Source organism: Oreochromis aureus, linkage group 8 (genome assembly GCF_013358895.1).
Source record: "Oreochromis aureus strain Israel breed Guangdong linkage group 8, ZZ_aureus, whole genome shotgun sequence".
In the NCBI taxonomy this organism is placed as follows: Eukaryota; Metazoa; Chordata; class Actinopteri; order Cichliformes; family Cichlidae; genus Oreochromis; species Oreochromis aureus.
In genome coordinates, this window is record NC_052949.1 from 17497987 (window position 1) to 17522116 (window position 24130).

Consider the following 24130-nt stretch of genomic DNA (forward strand, 5'->3'; position numbering starts at 1 on the left):
CTTTAAATATCCACACCATCTGTGTTAGTAACAAAATAAATGCCAAACATGAGATTGTTCTGCTTTTTACTTAAATGTAACATTTTAACCTAATATCAAAACATTTCATACACAAGTATTTAAAAAAAACGTTTGCTAGAATATCAAACTAGCTGTACTCAAAGAAAGGTGTGGTTCAGCAATTGCAATCTTACATTGAGAAACAATATGCTAAAAATATTTGACCTGCACATTTGACCTGACCATCACAAGTCTTAGCAGCCAGGTTAAACTGATGCATCTTAAAAGACTAGAAAAAAGGAGGAAGAAAGGTCTAGATGTGTAAGAGGGTAGTGGCCCCTTCAACCTCTGTGCTCTTTCTCAACTTGTATTACAAAACACAGATCCAGTGACAAGTCTTGTATTATATACATTTATTCTTAAAGAGCCTGAAATATCATCCTTTTAGAAAATTTAGAAATCTTGACAGTATTAATTTAATCACCTTTTAAAACATGCAGCATATTATCTACTACCAGAGGTGGGAAATAATGAAGTACAGATAATTCATTTCTGTACTTGAGTATTTATTTTTCTGACAACTTTTGACTTTTACTCCCGGCGTTTTTAAACAAATATCTGTACTTTCTACTCCTCACGTCAAAACGGGCTCGTTACTTTAGGATTGACGCATTTTAGGGGAGTTATTATTTCACGTCACTATGGGCCTTGACACATCAAACCGATTTGAGCCTAAACAGGAACAAATGAAAGGTCAGAGTTAAGATGGGCATAAACTGTGTGATATTTTTTCAGTCGCGTTTTTCAGCTCCTGCTCAAACTTTATGATTGAATCGCAGGGGTTAGAAGTTCGTTGGTCATGATGCAAGGTCTCACACTATACAGCCCGATGCTCTGATGCGACCTGAGTGCTCACACTGCGTCTATAATATGAAGTGATAATATGAAGTTTATAACACAAAATCTGTCTCTCGCTCTCCCCCTCTCTCCTTCTCTGTGTTTCACTCACACAGACATACACACCACCATCAACTTTGCTAAATTGCTAATGAAAAACATTGACCAGGCAGCTGCAATTGAGCAGCAATGTCCATCTCTTTCATGGTTGTTGTGATCGTGATAATTTTGTGAGGCCACATCGAAAAGGCTTGGATGAGCTTGCCAAAGTTCTACAAGTTGTGCCTCCATCGCTTGTGTCCAGATCACTTGGCACTGCCGTGCTACTCCGTCTTTTTCACTTGCATTCTGTGTTTGCGCGTGTGCAGTGTGAGAGGTTGCGTTGATACCCTCATGAGGGGCAACAGGATTTCAAACAGGTTTGATTTTCTTGCGAGCATATGGTTGATGATCAGGAGCTGGTTGTGAGGGTGTTAATCGCTTCTCGTTACCCCATGTATACTACATGATGCATGACAGACGATTAAGGCAAGACTCGGGCCGATCCCCAAAATGGTCACACGACTGAAAAATCATCTCAAAATGGGCCAAAAATCACACAGTATATGCCCAGCTTTAGGCTACATAAAAGGTAGTACAGATAAATTTGAAGTTAAGATGATGATGGTTGTATAGTGTATAATATAAAGACAGCATAAATGGTGTTAGTGTAGAGGATGAAAATCAACCAGGACAACTCGTGAAACATCTGCTGACGTCTTGTTGAACTCACTTGTGTAAATCAACAAAGAGCAGCAGGTCACAGCCTGATCACAGCTGGGACACTGAGAAAATCTACTGATCCTCTCAACTGAAATTATTGTGAAATATAATTCCTTTATTAGAATTAAAGTTTAGACTCAAATAAAGTTTCTATTCTATCACATTAATGCAGTAGAAGGTTCAGTTAGCAATATTTCAATAAAAAGAGGTGGTAGAAATGTTCTTCAAGGAGCTACTTTTACTTTTTTACTTTGAGTGCATTTCAGAGCCAGTACTTTTTCACTTTTATTTAAGTTTGGACTATTTTTAACACTACTATCTGTACTTCTATTTAAGCAAGTAATGTCGGTACTTTACCCACCTTTGTCTACTATATTATATATAGTAGACATTTATAATATATATAAATGTCTACTATATAGTAGAATAGTGCAAAATATTATATTTTGCACTATTCTACTGTATATTACTGTATACTTGTATTCTATTGTACATATTGTATATCTTATTACTCTGTTCCTCTGTCTCTCTTGCTGCATTGAGCATGTGTATGACAAAAGAATTTCCCTCGGGATAAATAAAGTTCTTCTTTTCTTGTCTTATCTTATCTTACTACTGACAGTGCTGTCATCATTGTGACTCCTCCTGCCAAAGAATTGCTTTAAATGGTTGCCTTACCTTTGTTATCACACCCTATGATTTCTGCATTTTGGTTTCAACAACTGTTGTGATACTTTCAGCAGAACACTCAACTCATAAATAAAAAACAAAAACCCCCCCCAAACAAACGCTTGAATTATTTTTCATGGGACTAACACAATGGACTGGATAATTCGTGCTACACTGTTCTCATCAGGTAAGACAATTTTTGCGTCTTCTGATTTTTCACTCTGTAATAATAAATGTGTACAAATATTGAAAACATTACAGGCCTTTAAACAAACTAAAGCTAAATTAAAGCTATAAGTGTTCCTACTAAATATTCAATTCAATTTTATTTATATAGCGCCAAATCACAACAACAGTCGCCTCAAGGTGCTTCATATTGTACAGTTGATTGTACAATAATAGATACAGAGAAAAACCCAACAATCATATGACCCCCTATGAGCAAGCACTTTGGCGACAGTGGGAAGGAAAAACTCCCTTTTAACAGGAAGAAACCTCCGGCAGACCAGGCTCAGGGAGGGGCGGCCATCTGCTGCGACCGGTTGGGGTGAGAGAAGGAAGACAGGATAAAGACATGCTGTGGAAGAGAGACAGAGATTAATAACAAGTATGATTCAATGCAGATGCAGAGAGGTCTATTAACACATAGTGAGTGAGAAAGGTGACTGGAAAGGAAAAACTCAATGCATCATGGGAATCCCCGGCAGCCTACGTCTATTGCAGCATAACTAAGGGGGGATTCAGGGTCACCTGGTCCAGCCCTAACTATATGCTTTAGCAAAAAGGAAAGTTTTAAGCCTAATCTTAAAAGTAGAGATAGTGTCTGTCTCCCGAATCCAAACTGGAAGCTGGTTGCACAGAAGAGGGGCCTGAAAACTGAAGGCTCTCCTTCCCATTCTACTTTTAAATACTCTAGGAACAACAAGTAGGCCTGCAGTGCGAGAGCGAAGTGCTCTAATAGGGTGATATGGTACTACAAGGTCATTAAGATAAGATGGGGCCTGATTATTTAGGACCTTGTACGTGAGGAGAAGGATTTTGAATTCAATTCTGGATTTAACAGGAAGCCAATGAAGGGAAGTCAATACAGGAGAAATATGCTCTCTCTTTCTAGTCCCTGTCAGGACTCTTGCTGCAGCATTTTGGATTAACTGAGGGCTTTTCAGGGAGTTTTTAGGACATCCTGATAATAAAGAATTACAGTAGTCCAGCCTAGAAGTAATAAATGCATGAACTAGTTTTTCAGCGTTACTCTGAGACAGGATATTTCTAATTTTAGAGATGTTGCGTAAATGGAAGAAAGCAGTCTTACATATTTGTTTAATATGTGCATTGAAGGACATGTCTTGGTCAAAAATGACTCCAAGGTTCCTCACAGTGTTACTGAAGGCCAAGGTAATGCCATCCAGAGTAAGAATCTGGTTAGATACCATATTTCTAAGATTTTCAGGGCCGAGTAAAATAACCTCAGTTTTATCTGAATTAAGAAGCAGAAAGTTAGCGGCCATCCAGGTCTTTATGTCTTTAAGACATTCCTGCAGTTTAACTAATTGGTGTGTGTCATCTGGCTTCATGGACAGATAGAGCTGGGTGTCATCTGCATAGCAGTGAAAATGTATACTATGTCTTCTGATGATACTGCCTAAGGGAAGCATGTATAATGTAAACAGAATTGGTCCCAGCACCGAACCCTGTGGAACTCCATAATTGACCTTAGTGTGTGAAGAGGACTCTCCATTTACATGCACAAATTGGAGTCTATTAGATAGATATGATACAAACCACTGAAGCGCAGTACCTGTAATACCAACGTGCAACGTGCTCTAACCGCACTAATAGAATATTATGGTCAACAGTATCGAACGCTGCACTAAGGTCTAGCAGGACAAGCACAGAGATGAGTCCACTGTCAGAACATGAGAAGATCATTTGTAACCTTCACTAAAGTTGTTTCTGTGCTGTGATGAGCTCTGAAACCTGACTGAAACTCTTCAAATAAGCCATTCCTCTGCAGATGATCTGTTAGCTGTTTGACAACTACTCTTTCAAGGATTTTTGAAATGAAAGGAAGGTTGGAAAGGAAATACATACAACACAGCAACATTCTTAATAAGAAAAACTGTAGTATCCAAAACTAACATGGACTATAAATCATTTAGTGAAATAATATCCAGAAATACTTTAGTGATGGTCATTACTGTATTTACATTTTAGCCTCTGCTAACACAAATTAAATGTGCGATTAGCTCAGTTAGCTTCTAGCTGTAAATAGCATTGTTTTTTTCATTGTTGAAATTCACTGATTGAAGAAGTCTTTCATAAATAGTTTTACTGAAACAAACTAAATGCTTGATTATAAACCATTAGAAAATGGTAAAACTGAATTTAAGATCGATAGATAATGCATTTATCATATCTGCCTGACTACCTTGTGCAGGGCTACAAAAAACAGGACTGTTTGCACCACGGTGACATCATACTTCATCCATCCAATGTATTTATGACCCTGCACTCACCTTTGCTATAGGTGGTTATTTTTTAAATTCTTTATTTTTATTTTTTAATGCTTGTTTTATTTTATTTTTTAATTGAACACTAGTATACATTCACATAAAAATACACCTGAAAAATATAAATGCACATGTGAAAAAAAGCAAACAAGTGAAGAAGTACATTTTTTCTTTAACTGATGTTGAAAATATCCAAACCTGTGACAATAAGAAAAAGCAGAACTTGAGGGCGTACCACTCTTACGAAATGTATTTTAAAATAGGTTTCGCAAAACTTTGAAATAATGACACTGTCATTGTTGAATACTGTGACATGAAGCAGGAAACAAAAAAGCGTTAGCACTATGTGACATATTGACTGCTGTTAGCATGTCCATAAAAGGAAGGCTTTATTTGTGTGGCAAAAATAAATAACCAGACAGCTGTAGGATTGCAACAATACACAATTTTTACTGGACAGTAGTCATAGCAGAAATAATTTTAGGTTCTGTGTAGTATTTTAATATTAAAAGCAATCACATGGGAATGACTTTAATTTCTCATTTGGGCATTTACATTCGCAGTATCAACTTCCACAGAGAGTTTTTTTTGTTACTTGTGTATGGGTGTGGCACGTATTGATGAATCTGACAGACAGTTCAGGAGGAAAGATGAATATGCACACCAGTGAAATTTTCTACACAGTTCAATTTTTAGTACTGCAAAATAAGCAAATGTATACAGTATATTAATAGTTTTTCATACTATAGTATAGCAACAGGATCTTTTCTTGAAAGTTTTAAGTGTCAGTATTTTGTTTTTGACAGATGGAGTAAGATATAAGAATCAAAGACACACAACTAATTCCATAATAAAATCTTAAGTATGTTTTTCAAGTGAATAATTACCTGCCAGTATGTTCAAATCTAGTATCTGACTTTTGTGCTCTCAAGTGGTAACTAAGGAAAGGTGTGACTGGATTCCAGAGGTGGAATGAAAGTAACACAAAGACTGTATGGAGTTCCTCATATGTGATTAGAATAAGAGATATTATAACCACGTTATCATCTTTTACAGAGACTTTAAATAAAATTACTGCTGTTCTTCATTCTTCTTTAATTCTCAGTGTTAAATGCTGCACTTTGTTTCACTATTGATCCCGTGGCTTGGAAGGCCCTGAATAACTCTGCTGCTGGTTTTGGGTACCAGGTGGTTCAAAGACAATCAGAGTAAGTCACAACATACATTGTTATGTTGGATGTCGATCTATAACTGCATGTTTAACAATCATTTCTGTTAGGGCCCACAGTAATAAGCAAACAAGGATATAATACTTCTTAACAGGAAACATATGGAGTTTATTTAACCACAGTTTGCACTCTAGACTTCATCATTGTCTGAATTTATTTCCTCAGTTTGCTCGTCAGTGCTCCCCTTGAACAGTATTCACAAAATGGAAGAGGGAAAGTATATAGCTGCACCACGTCTTCCCCAAACTGCCAAAATATCCAAATTGAAGGTAGGTAACCAAATGTGATGAAACTCTGACAGTAACCATGTTGACATCAAAGAAATTCCCCACAGACGCTGGCACAGAAACTTGTTTAACTCAAATCACAATAAGTAAATATCTTAGTTTATAACATCGAGACTTCCAAACTAATATTATCTTGTCAAATGATGAAGTAAAATAAGCAAAGAAGTCAATGTTATTAATAATGTTATTGTTACAATGTTTCTTTTGTAATTATTTAAAACTTTAAAATGAAGCAATAGTGAAACTGAATCCTATATGCATTGATAGTAAAGCTCCCTGTTTTACATCCTGGTTTACAGTTGAGAGAAGTTTCAATGTCTAACACCTGTCATATCAAATGGGGAAGTGTTTCAGTCATGGTTCTTTGCAGTCATCGATTTAAGTCTTGTTTTCTTCTTTTCAATTGCCTTTTATTAGTATTTAAAAAAAAATATTGAATGCTTTCAATACAGCACCAGATTTTGCAGTCAACATGTCACTTGGTCTGACAATGAAAAGTGATCCCACGAACCAAAACACTGTGGTGAGTTACTGAACTGCAGACACTATGAGTACTTTGTTAAAAGCACTGAGGATCAACATCCTCTGTCCTTAAATGTCTTGTTATTGTTGCATGAAGGTCATCCCATGAAAAACCAGTGTGCCTCCCATCTGTCCTTCACAGAATCAGGGTTTACAATAACTTCAGTAGAAGTCAATGCAACAATGTTATTTAAAAACATGTATGCACTAAAAATTTTTACACACCCCAGATACTTTGGTGGCCTCTAACATGGATTTTTTAATAGCATTAAGGAACACATTTGAATGGCTTTAAATAGACTGAAGTTATTTTTTTAAATCTACATATTCTGCTGGATCGTGTGAGATTTTTTTTCAGTTTTGGTTGATTTTATAAGGAATGAACTGTTGTTTATGGGACTTTATGGGAACTTGACTTTGTCTCCTCTCAGGTGTGTGGTCCAACCATTCCAAGGGACTGCAAAAGTATCACCATGTACAACGGTGTGTGCTTTCACATGGACCGATCTAATAGATTTGGACCACCTGTACCTTCTTCTCCAGACGGTAACAATAAATGGAGTTTGTGAAAATGTGCCCTTAATAATTAGAGTCCCGGTGCCTCCTTAATAAAAATCTCTTGCATTTTTACTTGAACATAGTCTTATAATTATTTATATTTGTGCTTGTACAATTTTAAATCAGTTGATACTGTCTCAAGACTTCCCTTATATATTCCAGCAATTAAGGGTTAATCAGAAACAGTAAATAGAAAATTATTCTCATGGATGAATATAAGTATAAGTTGTATGATTTGTTGTTGTTTTTTTTTTTTGTTTACAGTTTTCCCCTCTAAGCCTTATTTCAGATTGTCTGTTTGGAATAATTGTATTGTAGTTTTATCCAAAGAGCTTTTCTGGACTTATTTGTCCTGAATTCATCAACACTGAAACAAATACTGGTAAAATTTGAGCTAGCCAAGATTAAATCTACAGCATAAAAAGTAATTTGATTCAAAGGATCAGAATTTTTTTAAGATGGTCTCTTCAATTATTCAGAATGGAATAACCATATCTGCATGTAAAATGAAAGTGTTATTTGAAAAACAAATACAAAAAACCCCTTTGATTTCCAATTCATTACAAAAATGAAACTAAGCCTTGTTGTTTGGGTTATGCAATGCATGACAAAATGCAAGAAGACTAGTACAGACACACAAGATCTTTGGGGAAAAAAATCAGAAGGAGACCGAGAACTTTTGACTTCCCTCTAAAGCTACTTACAACTTCTTTAAAGCTCCGTATGCAAATAAGTAATGTAATATGGTTTCCTGGAGAAAATAATTTGTGTTGCTGTGTGTTACATTACGGTGTATTCCTGTTTCATAAGAACAATGTAAACATGAGGCTACTGTCACTCACACTAACACAAATTCCAACCCTAACAAGAACATACAGCACAGAGGGTCTGTAGTGTTGTAAGTTTGAACACAATGCTGTATACACTCAGCTTTAACATCATTCTGGGTTGATTCAAAGCGTTGTGTTAGCACGCTGTCTGTACAGATGTTTGCAAACATCTGATGTTGTGTTAGCAGTTTAATGCAGCTGTTTTTGTCCTGGATGGGGTTTGCATGTTACCATCATGCTCGTGTCCCTTCATGGTCAAAAAATAAAAACAAAAATTAAAATAAAATAAAAGTATTGTCCAAATCTCCACCATTTTCCTCCCCCCTGCACAAACCATGGATTCTATTATTGTAATACAGGAAGAAAATTAAAGTTATTAGAATTGAATGCAAAAATCAAGGCTACAAATAACTAAATTAATTTAATAACAAAATTTGGCTTCTATAAGCATTTTCAAGACTCATTTAAACTAATTTAATCTCTTAATCTTAATTTCTTCTTTTCTTTCTTCTTCTAAAAGACTAATCCTCTAAATATGTGGGTATTCATAGTCGATTTGCTAAAATGTTAAAATTCACCTAAAATAATCAATTTCAATTCTCTTTGATAGTGTGCCCGACACAAGTAGACATTGCTTTTCTGTTGGATGGTTCAGGCAGCGTATCTACCTCTGATTTTCAAACAATGACGAAGTTTGTGGAAGATCTAATCAAGTCATTTCTGTCAGTTGATGCACAGGTAAGACACTGTACTACCTGTCAGTCATATCATATTACAGACACAAATACTTTCACCTGCTTTTCTCCATAAAACAGGGCTATTTTATATTTTTTGAATATTGTTTCTCCCTTTTTTTCAGTTTTCTGTTTCCCAGTTCTCCTTGTTACCCCGGGTTCATTTTTATTTCAAGAAATTTTCCTCATCTGGATCACTGAAGACTGAAATCGATGGAATCAAACAGCTGGAGGGATCTACTCATACAGCTAAGGCCATCAGACATGTTGTGTAAGGGTTGCAATGATATTACTTAAGCACTACAGTTAAATCATCTGGACAGACTTCCTGTGCAGATAATTTTTTTGTGAGACTGGCCACACTAAAACCTGTATTGACTGATGCAAGAATTTTAAAGAGAAACTGGCATTAGCTGGATCTGCAAATTACTAAAATGTCCATGAGCGATAATACAAAACAGATGGATGCATGCCAAAGTAATAATCATTCATGCAATTTACTCTATGATCAAAATATGCACTGTAAAACATGTTTTATATTGAAATTAGATTTGTTTATTTTTAATTTGACAGAAACAACGTTTTCACACCACAAAGAGGTTCCAGACCAGATGTGAAGAAAGTCTTGATAGTAATTACTGATGGACAATCTGATGACCGTAAAGACCTGGAAAATGCAGCACAGCTAGCAGGAAATCAAAACATTGTTCGATTTGCGATTGGGGTAAGTACTTCCATTATTTAAATCTGCATAATGTTGAATTTTATGCTAATAATGTGTTTTGGTTATTTATTGGACTACAGTCACATGATCCTACAGTATATGGAGCAAAGTAATGAGCCACCTACACACCTCCAGAAACCATGGAAACCAGGGCCATACCATCACACTGTTTTTACACTATTGTTAATGTTAATTTCGCCTCGATTGGCTTCCCTTCATTGGCTCCCTGTTAAAACCAGGATGGAATTCAAAATCCTGCTCCTCACAAACAAGGTCTTAAATAATCAGGCTCCATCTTATCTTAATGACCTTATAGTACCATATTACCCCAATGGAGAACTTTGCTCTTGCACTGCAGGCTTACATGTTGTTCCTAGATTGGGAGAAGTAGAATGGGAGGGAGAACCTTCAGTTTTCAGGCCCCTCTTCTGTGGAACCAGCTTCCAGTTTGGATTCGAGAGACAGACACTATCCATATTTTCAAGATTAGGCTTAAAACTTTCCTTTTTACTAAAGCATATAGTTAGGGCTGGATCAGGTGACCCTGAATCCTCCCTTAGTTATGCTGCAATAGACGTAGGCTGCTGGGGGATTCCCATGATGCATTGATTATTTCTTTTTCAGTCACCTTTCTCACTCACTATGTGTTAATAGACCTCTCTGCATCTGCACGGCAGATGGCCGTCCCTCCCTGAGCCTGGTTCTGCTGGAGGTTTCTTCCTGTTAAAAGGGAGTTTTTCCTTCCCAAAGTGCTTGCTCATAGGGGGTCATATGATTGTTGGTTTTTTCTCTGTATGTATTATTGTAGGGTCTTCCTTACAATATAAAGCGCCTTGAGGCGATGGCTGTTATGATTTGGCGCTGTATAAATAAAATTCAATTGAATTGAACTTGACGAGGAGCTGTATTTACACTCCCAGCATTTCCAGCTGATAATCGAATATGCAGGAGTGGTATCTAATTACAGTACCATCCTTAAATTTCAATAAATGAAAAAGCAAAATTAATAATGGAAACATAGACTGTATTAATATCTGTATTAAACAGACTGTATTAATGTTTATATTAAACTGTATTAAAGTTTTAATAAAACCAGTAAATAATGTTGCATGAAAATGTAAACACATTTTTTAAACAACCCTAGGTGGGGAATGCATTTATTCAGCCTAAAGCAAAAGAAGAACTGCGCACCATTGCATCGTCTCCCTCAGACAATCACGTGTTTCAAGTGCAGAACTTCAACGCACTTGAAATAATCCGGCAGAGTTTGCAGGACAAAATTTTTTCCATTGAAGGTAAATCATATATTTAACATTCAACAAGCTTTGTTAAAGTTTCTGTAAATGTTACATTGCATTATTGTATCATTGCTTGTGGTTAAAGGTCGATTTCACTAAGCATTAGTGAAATGAAAAATAACTACTGAAGCACCTTTATAATAAACAGATATCATTACACTAAATTACTGGTGTAATGAGTTGTATTGTGTCTATCAATAAACCTTTATATATTTTATATTTTTACAGGATCTCAAGCCGGTGGAGTCTCACTGAAAATGGAAATGTCTCAAGAGGGATTCAGTGCAGTTATTGTGCCCGAGGTAAATGAAACTACCTGAAATACAACAGACAGTCTAGTCATAGAACGAAAGATTCACACACATTTATAAAAACAAGAGTCTAGATTTTAAAGGTAAAATAAATTGTATATAAAATGTATTTTCTGTCTGCATTGTAGGGAATTCAAATGTCTATTGTTGGCGCAAACCAGTGGAGGGGAGGCTACGTGCAATACACAACAGGAGGCCAGAAGGTGAAAACATATGAGGATGTGTCTTTGGAGCCTGACAGTTATCTTGGTAAGAATGTTACAGCTTTAACAATCTAACTCATACACATGTGTTCATCTATACACACAGCTCTGCTGTAATTCTTTCACACAAACACTTGTATCAGATTCCATATCCATTTCTCTTTTTGGCTACCTAAATTCTAGGTTACTCCATGGCAACTGCTCAAACCCAAAGTGGTTCCCTGACAATTGTTGGTGCTCCAAGATATAAACACAGAGGAGTTGTGGTCGCTGTTAACAGAGAAAGCTTTGAAAACCAAAAGATTGAGCCCTTGGCATCACAGGTATGAATTTACAGCAAGACAAAACTGAATGGGATTATAAACTGGTAGTAAATACTTTCTTAAATACAAATTGTTTTCATTTGGCTTTATGCGATTATTTTTATCAATAATGTGTTTCTTACACAGTATCAGACTGGTGAATATTTTGGGGCAGAGGTGTGTACCATGGACATAAATAACGATGACATCACTGATCTAATCTTCATATCAGCCCCAATGCATATGGAGCCTGATAGAGAGGGAAGAGTTTATGTTTGTAGACTAACTGTTTTGGTAAATCAAAGTTTTATCCACTTCAATTAAATTAATTAGTTTATTTGTCAACTTCCCTAATGATCTTATCATATTCACTCTCCTGCTTTCAGTTTGTGGACTGTAATTTTGATGATGCGTTAGTACTAAGAGGACATGCAGCTGTCAAAGGAAGGTTCGGCTCTTCTCTTGCTGTACTGCCTGATCTAAACTCAGATGGATTCAGGGATTTGGCAGTTGGAGCACCTTTGGAGAATAATGGTGAAGGCAGCATCTACATATTCCACAGTGAAGGAGGAGGAAGAATCAGTCCTACTTACTCACAGGTACACAACATCGAGGAATTCACAAAGATGACTAAACTTATTTATCAATATACAATCTGCAGCTTAACTAATTAAAATGTTTTCATGTACACAGAGAATTATTGGCTCTCAGGTCCAGTCAGGACTGAAGTTCTTTGGCCTGTCAATCAGTCAGTCGTCTTTTGACCAGAGTGGGGATGAACTTCCTGACTTAGCGGTGGGTTCAAAGGGTAAAGTTGTTTTACTGAGGTAAGTCACAGTCCAGATAGTCCAGTCATGTATTATTGTTATCTGTGGTAATTCCACCATTGTTGTTCATTTGCAATCTTAACAAATGCACTACCTGTCAAATCTTAGGCAAATTTGACAGGTCACCATAATAAGAACTGCACATAGGTTATATATCAATGAATTTATCATAAATGATTGAGTCATTCATTATAAGGGATTTATGATTTTTAAAGAAATACAGATCGAGGGTAAAACTGTTGTCTAGAAGTATTAGAAACAAACAAAAGATAAACTGGAAGCTAGGACTAAGAAACTTGGAATCAATGACTAGGAGTGAAGATGGAACAAAAGAAAAGAAAAGAGCAGACACACAGCAGACGGAGATGGCATGACAAAGATCGGAGGGAGACTGAGGACTTAAATACATGCGATCATGAGAGGATGTGCAACAGATGGAAGGACAGCTGAAACTACTTACACACTACCAGCACATGGGAAGCAAAACAAAACACAATGTACACAGGACAGGAGACTGTCAAAATAAAACGGGAAGTAACAACACTGAGAAACAGACTAAGACACATGGACTTGACATTAGGACTGACAAGGGGACACAACAGACCGGGGTAACAGGAGGGAGCATAAAACACAGGGACAAGAGATAAACAAACATGGTAAGAGGTACCTAAAGACTAGATGACAAAACTAAGACCACAAAATACAAATATTACACAAAGCAGAAACAAAACTAAAAGAGCCAAAACCAGGAACGTAAACTGAACTGTACAATATTAAATAAGATAGAATCATAATGTCCAAATACATAAACACAGGATCATGGCAAAAAGTTTATTGAGTCAAAAGGATTAGACATTTTTTTCAAATAATTTTACCACATGATGAAAAATGCTCTGCTGATTTAACCTCCTAAGACCCGAACTCTTCCACGGCATGCATTTTTAATTTCTCTTTGATATTTGGGCATATTGGGGCCCAATGAATGTAAAAACAAAGAATTACCAGATTTTTTTTTTACCTTATTTTTGTTTTTATGAAAAATAAGAGCCACATATGAGGATATTAGTTTAAAATTTTGATAGAACAGTAGCAGTATAATGTCCTCGTAAGTGGATATCAGACCCTTGTAGAGCAGAATTGAGTATTTTGGTCTAAATAACCCAAAATGTGATGTCCACATATGTGGACGCCAGGTCCTAGGAGGTTAAAAAAAACAATGGGAAATAGGTCTATGTAGGTGTACACCTACATAGATATTCCATTAAAAAGCATTGCTGATTTATAATTCATTATTCCATAAATCATCATCTATTATTTAAAAGATTTTAGGACTATTAGATGTTAAATGTCTCAAAATGTTTGAGCTGTAGTTGTTCATGTGAAATGTTAGGGCAAAGGAAATATTAGACTGAAGTCTTGCTACTAATTCAGGTCAGAACAAAAAGTCAAATCTTGTTCACATGTGTTTTCCTACTTTCTAGATCAAGACCTATAGTAATGGTTGAAGCTGAGGTGTCATTCAGCCCAATCCAAATCCCTACTCAGAATGTAGACTGCTCAAAACCATTGGAGAACACAGCTGAAATTTGCTTTACCATGAGTACATTATCTACAGTCAACACAGGTTCATCATTCTTCTTGCTTTTTCTGAACTACAAAGCCACTGCCCAGCAATGTAATGTTTTCTAAATGTATGTAAATTGCAGCATTGAAATCAACCACTGATTTATTCCAGCTCAAGCAAGGATTAATTACACTTTAACACTGGATGCCACTCGCAAACCTCCAAGCAACCGAGCATATGTTGGTGGGAAACGAGAGCAGTCAGGATCACTTACTGTGGACTTAATAAGAAAAAATTGCTCAACTGTGAAGTTCCTTGTTGAGGTAAAACCAAATAACAACATCAGAGAAAGTTCAACTTGGTGTAACATTATATTTTGATTTCCATTTTGTTTTTAAGAGTCATCCAACACTGAATCTAAACTCAGCACTCATCTCTTCTTGCAGGCCTGTCCAGAAGATGCTCTCAATTCACTTTCCAATGAGCTCAAATTCAAGTTTGATGGTTTGCCCTCAGACACAAATCTCAGACCAAGCCTTGCCCAGCAGGCTCAAACAGCAACCATTTATCCTGTAAGTAACCTTTATAGGTACTTTATTAACCAGATATCTGAGGGCAGTCTTTATAAAATTATTTTTTTAATTGTGTTTTTTATTGGCATGCACTTGAAGAATACCTTCTGGAGAGATTTCAGTTGAAGTACTGGAAGTACATGCATCAACATCACTGCAGTGGAATCCCACTGCAATAAATGCAAGCTGCTTTCCAGAATATTATTAGGAACTTTATTCCCAGTAACAACAGCAGGCACAGCTACATATTCGGGGTCATTACTCAAAAAAATTGCGTATTAGAAATTGATTGTTATTTTTCTTAAAAGTAATCCAATGTGCTACAAAATTACTAAAGTAGTTTATTACACTGATCATTACATTATTTCCTTGTTACTCCATGAAATGACCCAAAATGCATTGTCTCATAAGTTATAAGTTAATAATATAAATCTTAGGCTACAGTTTGACACACCAATGCAATCCCTATCCCAATGAGAACACACATATGATCTTTTTGTGTTTACATATAAACACAAAAGATTTCAAAATGGTTGCAACAGTGATTCTCCTTTAGAAACATTAATGAATAGAAATGGAGGCTCCAAGCTCGACTGCTGATCACTGCCTTTCTTACCTGATTGGGCTCTGGCAGCTGGGCTGGGGTCTGCATACGCTCAGCTTTAACGTTCCTCTGTTGGCTAGTTTTTTTGCTAGCATGCTGTCTGCGAAGATGTTTCCAATAATCCAATTTGTGTTAGCAGTGCAAACAGCAGCTGTTTCTGTTCTGGATGCAGTTTGCATTTTACCATTGCAGTCTTCTCCTCTTGTGCAATAAAAAATAAAAGTAATGTCCATATTTCTACTGTGCATCACTCAACTATTTCCCTCCTCCCGCACACAAACTGAAATGGGCTAATTTTAGCACAAGTGCGCAGGAAGAAAAAACTATTTTGTTTGATATTTTTTCCCTTTCTGTCCAACCAACCAGCAGATAACTAAAGGAAACTTTGAAACACAAGTAACAATATAATTGTAACTGAAGTGTAATTACTGTAACACATTACATTACTGCATTACTGAAAAATATAAGGCTACTTTTTACTTTATGTTACACCCGGCATTGGGTAGAACACACAAATAGTTTGCTAGAGTCATCTATACAATGTTTATATTTATTCTGTGAATAATGTGTAATATAAATATTTTTGACATCACACTCTCTTCCACAGTTACGGTTTGAGATCAATTGTGGAACTGACAACAAATGTGTTGATAACCTGGAAGTGGATTTCAATTTCACCAGGTGAGGCAGAATTAGAAAACTTTGTTTAGCTTTGCTTGTGTTTTTAGTAACTTGCTAGGTTTCATAACTTGTACACTTAAACTTGAAAACTTGAAGTTTGAAGCACAGATATTTTGGGACAGTTTGATATTTAGTCTCCATCATTTTATCCTAATAAGAGAGACAACAATGATAACACACACACACACACACACACAATGGTGGTAGTATGTGATTGAGAGATCACCACGACATATTAAGATTAAAGAAACAAACCCAACAATAGCAGGGAATATTTAGTTCAAAATTATACCAATCCCCAAGAAGGCAATGAGGTTCACTAAACTTTAGACACTGTCATGAACCGAGTTTCTCATGAATAATGCACCCATAAGCAGACTCAGCACAAATTTAGCAGCGAACTATATACATTTTATTTCTTTTGTGAGAAAACAGTAGCAAACTATGAAAGTGAAAGTTAAACTCAGGCCTGAGGAAACAGGAGCAAATATGGAGGTGAGTGCGGAGAGAAGCTGCGATTGGGACCGTGGGAAAACTGAAACAGAAGAGGAAACAATTACGAGAGAGAGCAAAGCAGGATAATGATGCTGCGTGCTTACTGTCAGAGCCAGACCGCGGAGCTCGAAGGGGAAAAACGTCTGTCAGAGAATCTAGAGGGATGAAGTTACAGAGGCTGTTATCCAGTGTGCAGGGCAGGCAGGAGGAGAGGCAGGTAGGACCACTGAGAGTGGCTGAACGGAGCAGCAGACTGTACTGGCTGAAGTAGTCCTCCTGTGTAGTCACAGTAGTCCTCCTTTGATTGCCTGTGCCTGGCGTAATCGAAGAGCCATCCAGAAACATCCAGCACAACGCTCCCACAAACCATGACAGACAGAAACATGGCTCAAATCATTGAGAAGTTGGTTTATTGACGGTTATTAAAGAAACATGAAATCAATGAAAGGCAACGAGCAAGGCTGGGTATACTTGTATGCCCGTGGTTTGGTTTTCCCAGCTAGATGAGAGGGTTACTTTCCTACACCATTGGGTTTGAAAACACGTCTTGATTGTCAGTGTACCCCAGCTTCCTTGAAGTCCCTGTATGGGGTGGTTGAAGATGCCTCTCCTGGGGACTAACCAACTAATGCTGAAGGGTATGCTTCAAGGGACCACACTCTTCGGCCTCCCCAGGAAGGTGGAAAGTAGAGCCCATCTATTAGTTGAACTGTGGATCCAGGAAAAAAAATGCAGTTGTTCTCATAATCATGGAACACCGGACCAGCTCTTGACCCAAGTGAGGTTGTGGCACAGTGTAATGGGACTTTGTCAAACCAGTTCACATATGCTTTGGAAAACTATTGGAGAAGGCATTGATGCTCATCCCTTGGGGAATCTTATGGGGGTTTGGTTTGGCTGCTACTGTTACAGGCCATTCAGTCCCTGTACAACCATAAGAGTAGTATGCCAGACCGGTTCCTGGTGAGCATTGAGCTCTTCTAGGACTGTCCTTTGCCACCAATTCTATTTACAACTTTTATGACCTCATCAGGCGATGACCTCCAGTGTACATGTTGTGCCCTTAAACACCAAATTATGATCCACCACATACACTATGGTGGTTTGCAGTTGAGTGTGAAGCAAATGAAATGAGAATCAACATCAGAAGTCTGAGACCAAGGGCCTCAGTTGAAACGGGGTGTGTGCTCACTTCGGGCTAGGGGCAAGTGATGGGGGAGTGGAGAGGGATATTGACACGTGGACTGGCATGGCAACTGCAGTGATGTGGATGCTGTACTGGTCTGCTGTAGCAAAAAAACCTATTTCCCACCCATCACCAGGAACCAGATGAGATGGGTCAGCATCTGACTAGGACACCGAGAGACATCCATTCTGATTACTAGAGATTACTCGAGATTTCTTATTGGCTTGGAAATGCTTTGATGTCCCACTGGATGAGCTGAAGGAGCTGGCTGAGAGAAAGAACTCAGGGCATTTCTGCCTAGACAGAGGCCTCCATGATCCAAACCTGGATAAGTGTCCGAAAATCAGTGGATGGTAATAGCTTTTTTCATAATGCATCATCAGTTATTTTTTGTGTTTTATGATCATCAGCAAATGGCAACAAATTAAAATGATATAGGGAGCTTCCTCACAGCCAATATTAATATGTTAGTATTCAACACAAAGCTATACTATATTTAGCCTCCTACAAGTTCAGCATCACAGTGCAGTCTTGTTTTCTTCTTCCTTTATTCTTGTCAGATCCTCAGAGGTTAAAGTGGGCATTGATGAGCTTTTGAATGTCACAATCTCGGTGGAGAACAGAGGGGAAAACTCCTACAACAGCCGTGTTATTCTTACGTACCCAGCTGGACTCTCCTACAGGAAATTCACCATTCAGCAGGTAATGCGTCAGGATCGAGTCTGTGTCAGTTCATCACTGATTTGCTGCTCTTCCAATGCATCCGGCAGTCATTTTATTTTCTAATAAAGGGAAGAATTGAGTGCAAGTCCTTGGACAGTGAAGATGGTTTATCCCAGGGAAGGACAGACTGTACTATTGACAAGCCAATTTTCAAGAGCAAAACTAAGGTTTGTTATTGTGGTATGATTTTGTCTTTTCACTTCTACACAGTTTAACAAAAAAGAGCAATCATTCTGATCTCTCTTCTTCAATTCAATCAAGGCTTTCTTCATTGTCTCATATGGTATCGAAACAAACACTCAACTAGAGAGGAAGATCTTTATCACTGCTAATGCCACCAGGTACTGCTCATTTAGTACAGGTCTTTCTCATTTAAGCAAAAACCCCACAGATACAGTTCAAACCATTTCACTTCTCTCTTTCAGTGGAAATCAGGAGAACGCAACTACAAGTGAAATCTACAAAAAGAAATGGATTGATGTGAAATACAGCATTTTCATGACATTTGTAAAGTATGTGTTGTTCTGTTCATTACAAAATAAATTATTTTCAAAGTAACACATTTTGTCTTACACAGTAGGTATTTAATGTTTAAAATATATCTGTTTAGCTCCTTCAGCTACAGCAATTTCACTTTTGGGATGAATAATTTGCAGATACCAGTCCAACAATCAGTCACGGTAAAATATAATAAAATATAATAAATATGACTGTGAGAGTTAGACCTAACCATAATAGTGTTTGACTGCTTTTTCTTTTCTCCCCTTGTTTCAGGTAACAAATGATATCAGAGCGCTTAATTTCACTGTGGTGATCAAGGTTCCAGTGAAGCTTGGTGAAAAAGAGATTTGGGTGAATTTGAGCAACCTACAGGTAATATATGTATCAGAAGATCTAAAAATGGGTCAAATTTAGCTGTGGGATGGGTGAATGAGGTAAAATTAGGACCAATTACCCTGACATTATTTTAAATGTATTTCAGATTGCAGACTGTCAGAGAGAAAATGATGAAGAACCAAGTGTCAAAGATTTTGTTCCAAAGATACAAAAGGATAAAGTGGTGGTAAGTATGCCTCTGCACTTTTGCTACCTACCTGTTAAAACTGAACCATGGTACAGATTCAAAACATAACATTGTACTGAATAAAAGATTTGTTTCATTCAGTCTTCTTGAAATCACCCACAGGATTGCTCTGTAGCCATGTGCAGAGTGTTCAAGTGCAACACATTCATGGGAAGACTGCAGAGTAGGACATACGAAATATCTGCAAACCTCAGTTCAGGATGGATAGAGCAGGTAATTAAAGAATGTTTTTTTTAATTGTTTCATTAATATTTGTTTTTAGAACTGTTCCTGAGTATGTATGAGTACCTTGGTTAAATCTTCAGATATAGCCATTTTACAGTTAAATCAAATCATACCTAATTTAGGCTTAACTCATTTCATTTTTTCTAAGATTGGACTTCAATCTGCCAAATTCCTCTTGACCAGTACAGCCACTGTGGAGTATGACCAAAGCCAATACATCTACTTTTCAACGGTGTCTAACAACAACCCTCCTGTTCGCAAGGTGATTTAGCATTACTTTCTCTTGTTTGAGTTATACAAGAGCTTCAATATCATCCACACTCTGTTACCTTATCTTTCAGATTATAGTCGAGGTAGAAGTATATCCGCAGCCAAATTTCACCAAAGAGATTATAGGAGGATCCCTGGGAGGGTTGGCTTTTCTGGCTTTACTCACTGCTGGCCTGTATAAGGTGAAAGACTCTTCTTACACTTTTTCAATTCATTACACAGCTGTGAAAGGTTTTTAGAGAATATGTCTAATTTTTTAAACAAAGTTCAAGAGTTTATATTTACTCATATAGTTAATTGCTTTAATTTTTAATGTAAGTCTAATGCATGATCTCTGCACTTTCATTTTTCCCCCTTGCACTCCTAGGCTGGGTTTTTCAAGAGGAAATATTCACAGGTCATGAATGAAAAAGCAGAGACTGATCAGGAACCGGGGACTGATGAAAATGAACCCCAAACAGAATAACAAAGCTCATATTTGTTGTTGTACATTTTACTGTAAACTTAAAACCAAAATTAAAAAAGTAAGGAAATTTGTGTTTGGTTGATTATCCCTTTGTTGTAACAGTTCTTCTTGGTAAAAAATCTTATAGTGTGGGAAAGCATTTTTATAGCTGGAACAGTCTGCTGGTGTCTGCTCCAAGCATCCCACATTTGACTGATCTGGATAGAGCTTTAGTGCTTTAGGGCAACCTCAAAGTTTTCCGCATAACTAAGCTACAGCAATATTTTGAGTGAGCCCTAGTACCATCTCCAAATTGAAGGCCAAGTTCCATACACTCTAAAAAGTAATTCAGAGGCTTAATAAATATCACGATAAATATAAGTTAGATGAGCCTGATAAAATCTATGAATATCAAAAAAATAACACTATGGCTTGTGTCACTCAAGAATGCGAGTTTGATTGATGACTCTAGCCTTGACCTTTTGACCTTACCGGAAGTACTCCGGAAGTGTCTAATCGATTCCAGATGTGTGACTAATCGCATCAGGCAGGAAAAAAAAAATTGTTTTGTCCAGAGAGGGAGGGCTCGGTGGAGGGAGGATGGTTGAGGGATAATTCTGATCAGAGGAGGGTCATTCCAGGGGCATGGAAAGTTCAGGGGGGTAACACAGCAGATTTCTGATGAGTCAGTGGAGATCATGTTCTATAGGGAGACAGAATGATCGCAGCAGTTAGTTTTTCACAGACAAGAGTTGAACTCATAGTTTGAATTCTATTTAAATGTTTCAGTAATAGCATCAATATTATGACAAAGATCTTGATAACCATTTTCTCGGTAAAGACTGAGAGCTATTTCTTTTTACAATAGCGGCTTTAGATTTATTTTTACTTTCTTATTACAGACGCAATAAAATAAAAACCTTTAAGATTATCTGACTAGTAATGGATTGCATTTATATAGTGCCTGGTGGAGGCAAGCTACACCAGTGCTGGTAATGAAAAGAAGGACTTTCTATTGCTTGTAACCTAGCAAAGAATTTCATAAAGGCCTCAACTCCTTGTACGTGTAAAAAAAAAACCCTTAGTGAAAAAAAGCACCGCACACATATTCTGAACTCGGTCCTACTTAAACAATTAAAACACCCTGATGAGGTATTTTGGTTTTGTGCAGCCACTCCTTCTCAGACCAAAGTAAAGAGTTTTTTCTTAATTTTTTTGAGCTACTTTTACAACAGGTTTTCTCAGTAGCAGAAAACGCTCAATAGACAGAAAAAAAACAGGAACCCTAAAAGAAAACGGCCTTATTTTGCACACATCAAGAAGGAGTCTACAACCCCTGTAATCAATATTAGTATTTCTTAATGCTTGTAACCTAGCAAAGAATTTCATACAGGCCTCATCTCCTTGTACGTGTAAAATAACCCTTAGTGAAAAAAAGCACCGCGCACATATTCAGAACTCGCATAACTTTATTAAAGCAATTTCACCCCCCCCCCTGTGGGAAAGAGTTTTCTTTTTTTAGAGTTGCTTTTACAACAGGGAAGCGGGTTTTCTCATTAGCAAGGAGTCAGACGCCCGTCACCCATAAAGCAAACAAATAACCCCTCTCTAAGCGATATTATTACCGTCGGAGATGCGAAAAATGGACAACCGCTGCAAGAAGGCAGCCCTAAAAGAAAATGGACCCCAGCCTTTTCTGTCCCCTGACTGTGCACACAGAGAGAAAAAAAACAGATGTCTGGACGATGAGATAACAAACAAACGCACATCAAGAAGGAGTCAGACGACCGTCAATAAGATCGATTCATCTCAGTCAATTACCTCCGAGAGCTCGGGATGCTTCAACTTCCTCCGTCGGGTACCATAAGCATATAAGAAAAAAACCCCTGAGAAATTATTATTTTTAAGGGAGAGAGAGAGAGAGAGAGAATCGATCAAATTTTTCTACAACATGTTATACCACTCCGGGTCAGGAGGGGCGATATAGCATGGACCGGTCGGATGACTACGCCGGATGGAAGCATGACCGGAAGCGTGGCAGGCGCAAGACCGGAAGCGTACCAGGGACTTTCCCTTTGACCTTAGTCCTGCTCCATGATCAACCCTTAAATGTTTCCTCAGTATTGCTGTAATGTAACAACAAAGTTAGTTTTTTAAGATCAGACGGGTCCAGTCCCAAAACATTCCTTACTCATTCCCGGAGTCACCGAATTAGTATCTGTGGCACAAATAAGCTTCAGGGACTGACTTGTTTTTTAGAACCGACCTTAAGAGGCCTTTGACACTTGGATGTTGGCTTAATTTTTACCCAAAGAGAAATTTGATCCTCACAAACTAGTATCAGATAAACAAAAACACGATACTGTTTAGGTGTGGTGAACAGTAACCACTTACTTCAACTTTGATGGGTTTTTTTCTCAGCCATTTATTCTGAAAAGAAATAAACATGTTACAGGGACAGTTTCGACACAGTGCACATTGCAGAGTACATGAATGAGAAGTAGGAATTCCTCCTCTCTATACTAACGCTCCTCCCTAACAAATGCCAAGTCATCGTCTCCATATTGTGTGTGTGGATTTATCCCACTTTTTGAGTTTCATTGGAGTGTACTCAAGTGCACAAGATGGAAAAAAATGTATTAATTTTTTTTAACCCTCTTACCGAGTCCCCGGTGTCGGTCTAGCTACGTCAAGATGCCATTCATTTAAGAGACTAATAATTTTTTGAATATAAATTGTGCTAACTTCAACGCAGCCCGGAGTAACATTAAAAATAAAACATATTAGAACTCATTTTTGTTGGACACAAGAACAACTCGACCATCTTTTTTCGGGAGCCGAACTAGGGCTTACAAGTTTGCCGTGCCCCCCGTGGACCAGTGCGAGGTTGTGCGGCAGATCCCGGCGTGGAGGGTCCAGACACTCCCACAGCGCAGACTGTGCTGTCCGCACAGAGCGTTTCTGGTGTGGCTTATGCAAAAGAGACAATACAGCGTGTTTCTCTGTTCCCAGTAGGCATGTCTGTTGTAGCCTGTGCTTTTATATCTCTTTGATTATTCAAACAGTTTTTTAAAATGTGACTCGTTTGTTATCCAAAAACATTTCATCAATGTTACTGATTTAAAATATACATATATATATATATATATATTTCAAGTTTTTAGCTCAGACTCTTGAGCATATTCATATAGCAAAATCCACAATGGCATAACCCGTGTGCACACTATTGCACGTCTTTGAACTGTATGTTAATCAGTACATGAAGCGTACCTCTGAAAAGACTCCATCATTTGGGAATCTACTGATTTGTTTTTTAACTGCAGTTTTCACAAACTGCGGATGATGAAATCCTCTGTATTTTAGAAAATGTCTTTAAACTATCGCTGTTCCTACTTACTGAGTTCCACCATATTCTCCTCCCCCTTTTGTGAGTGTGGACGCTTCCTCTCTTTGCTCTTTAAATGCTTTGCTTCTTTTATTGATTTTTATTGATTTTTATGCTGATTTTTTCCCTTTTTTCTGTATGAGCTTACCTGCGAGAGCTTCTGGACACTTATAGATCATTAGGACTACAGTGTTCTTAACAGAAACAGCAACATTTTTATAGTTACCTTATCC

At 37.4% G+C, this 24130-nt stretch overlaps 1 protein-coding gene and 1 long non-coding RNA gene across 2 annotated transcripts; one reads left to right on the plus strand and one right to left on the minus strand.

The window, feature by feature from the left end:
* Positions 1–2361: 2361 nt before the first annotated feature.
* LOC116327654 (integrin alpha-M-like) lies at positions 2362–20576 on the plus strand. The gene is made up of 30 exons (XM_039616598.1): positions 2362–2515; positions 5944–6046; positions 6233–6336; positions 6807–6877; positions 7308–7422; positions 8875–9002; positions 9124–9269; positions 9572–9722; positions 10867–11017; positions 11249–11322; positions 11460–11580; positions 11718–11857; positions 11984–12130; positions 12223–12435; positions 12530–12663; positions 14145–14287; positions 14399–14550; positions 14674–14799; positions 16011–16084; positions 18326–18467; positions 18557–18655; positions 18750–18829; positions 18914–19000; positions 19099–19168; positions 19263–19361; positions 19471–19551; positions 19675–19785; positions 19946–20059; positions 20139–20249; positions 20435–20576. Exons 1-30 carry the CDS (start codon positions 2479–2481, stop codon positions 20531–20533), a joined length of 3423 nt encoding a protein of 1140 aa, XP_039472532.1. The 5' UTR covers positions 2362–2478; the 3' UTR covers positions 20534–20576.
* On the minus strand, positions 20545–22487 carry LOC120441455. The gene is made up of 2 exons (XR_005614110.1): positions 22334–22487; positions 20545–21215 (listed from the first exon to the last, which is right to left on the minus strand). It is a non-coding gene; the product is annotated as an uncharacterized LOC120441455 (long non-coding RNA).
* Between the last annotated feature and the right edge of the window lie 1643 nt (positions 22488–24130).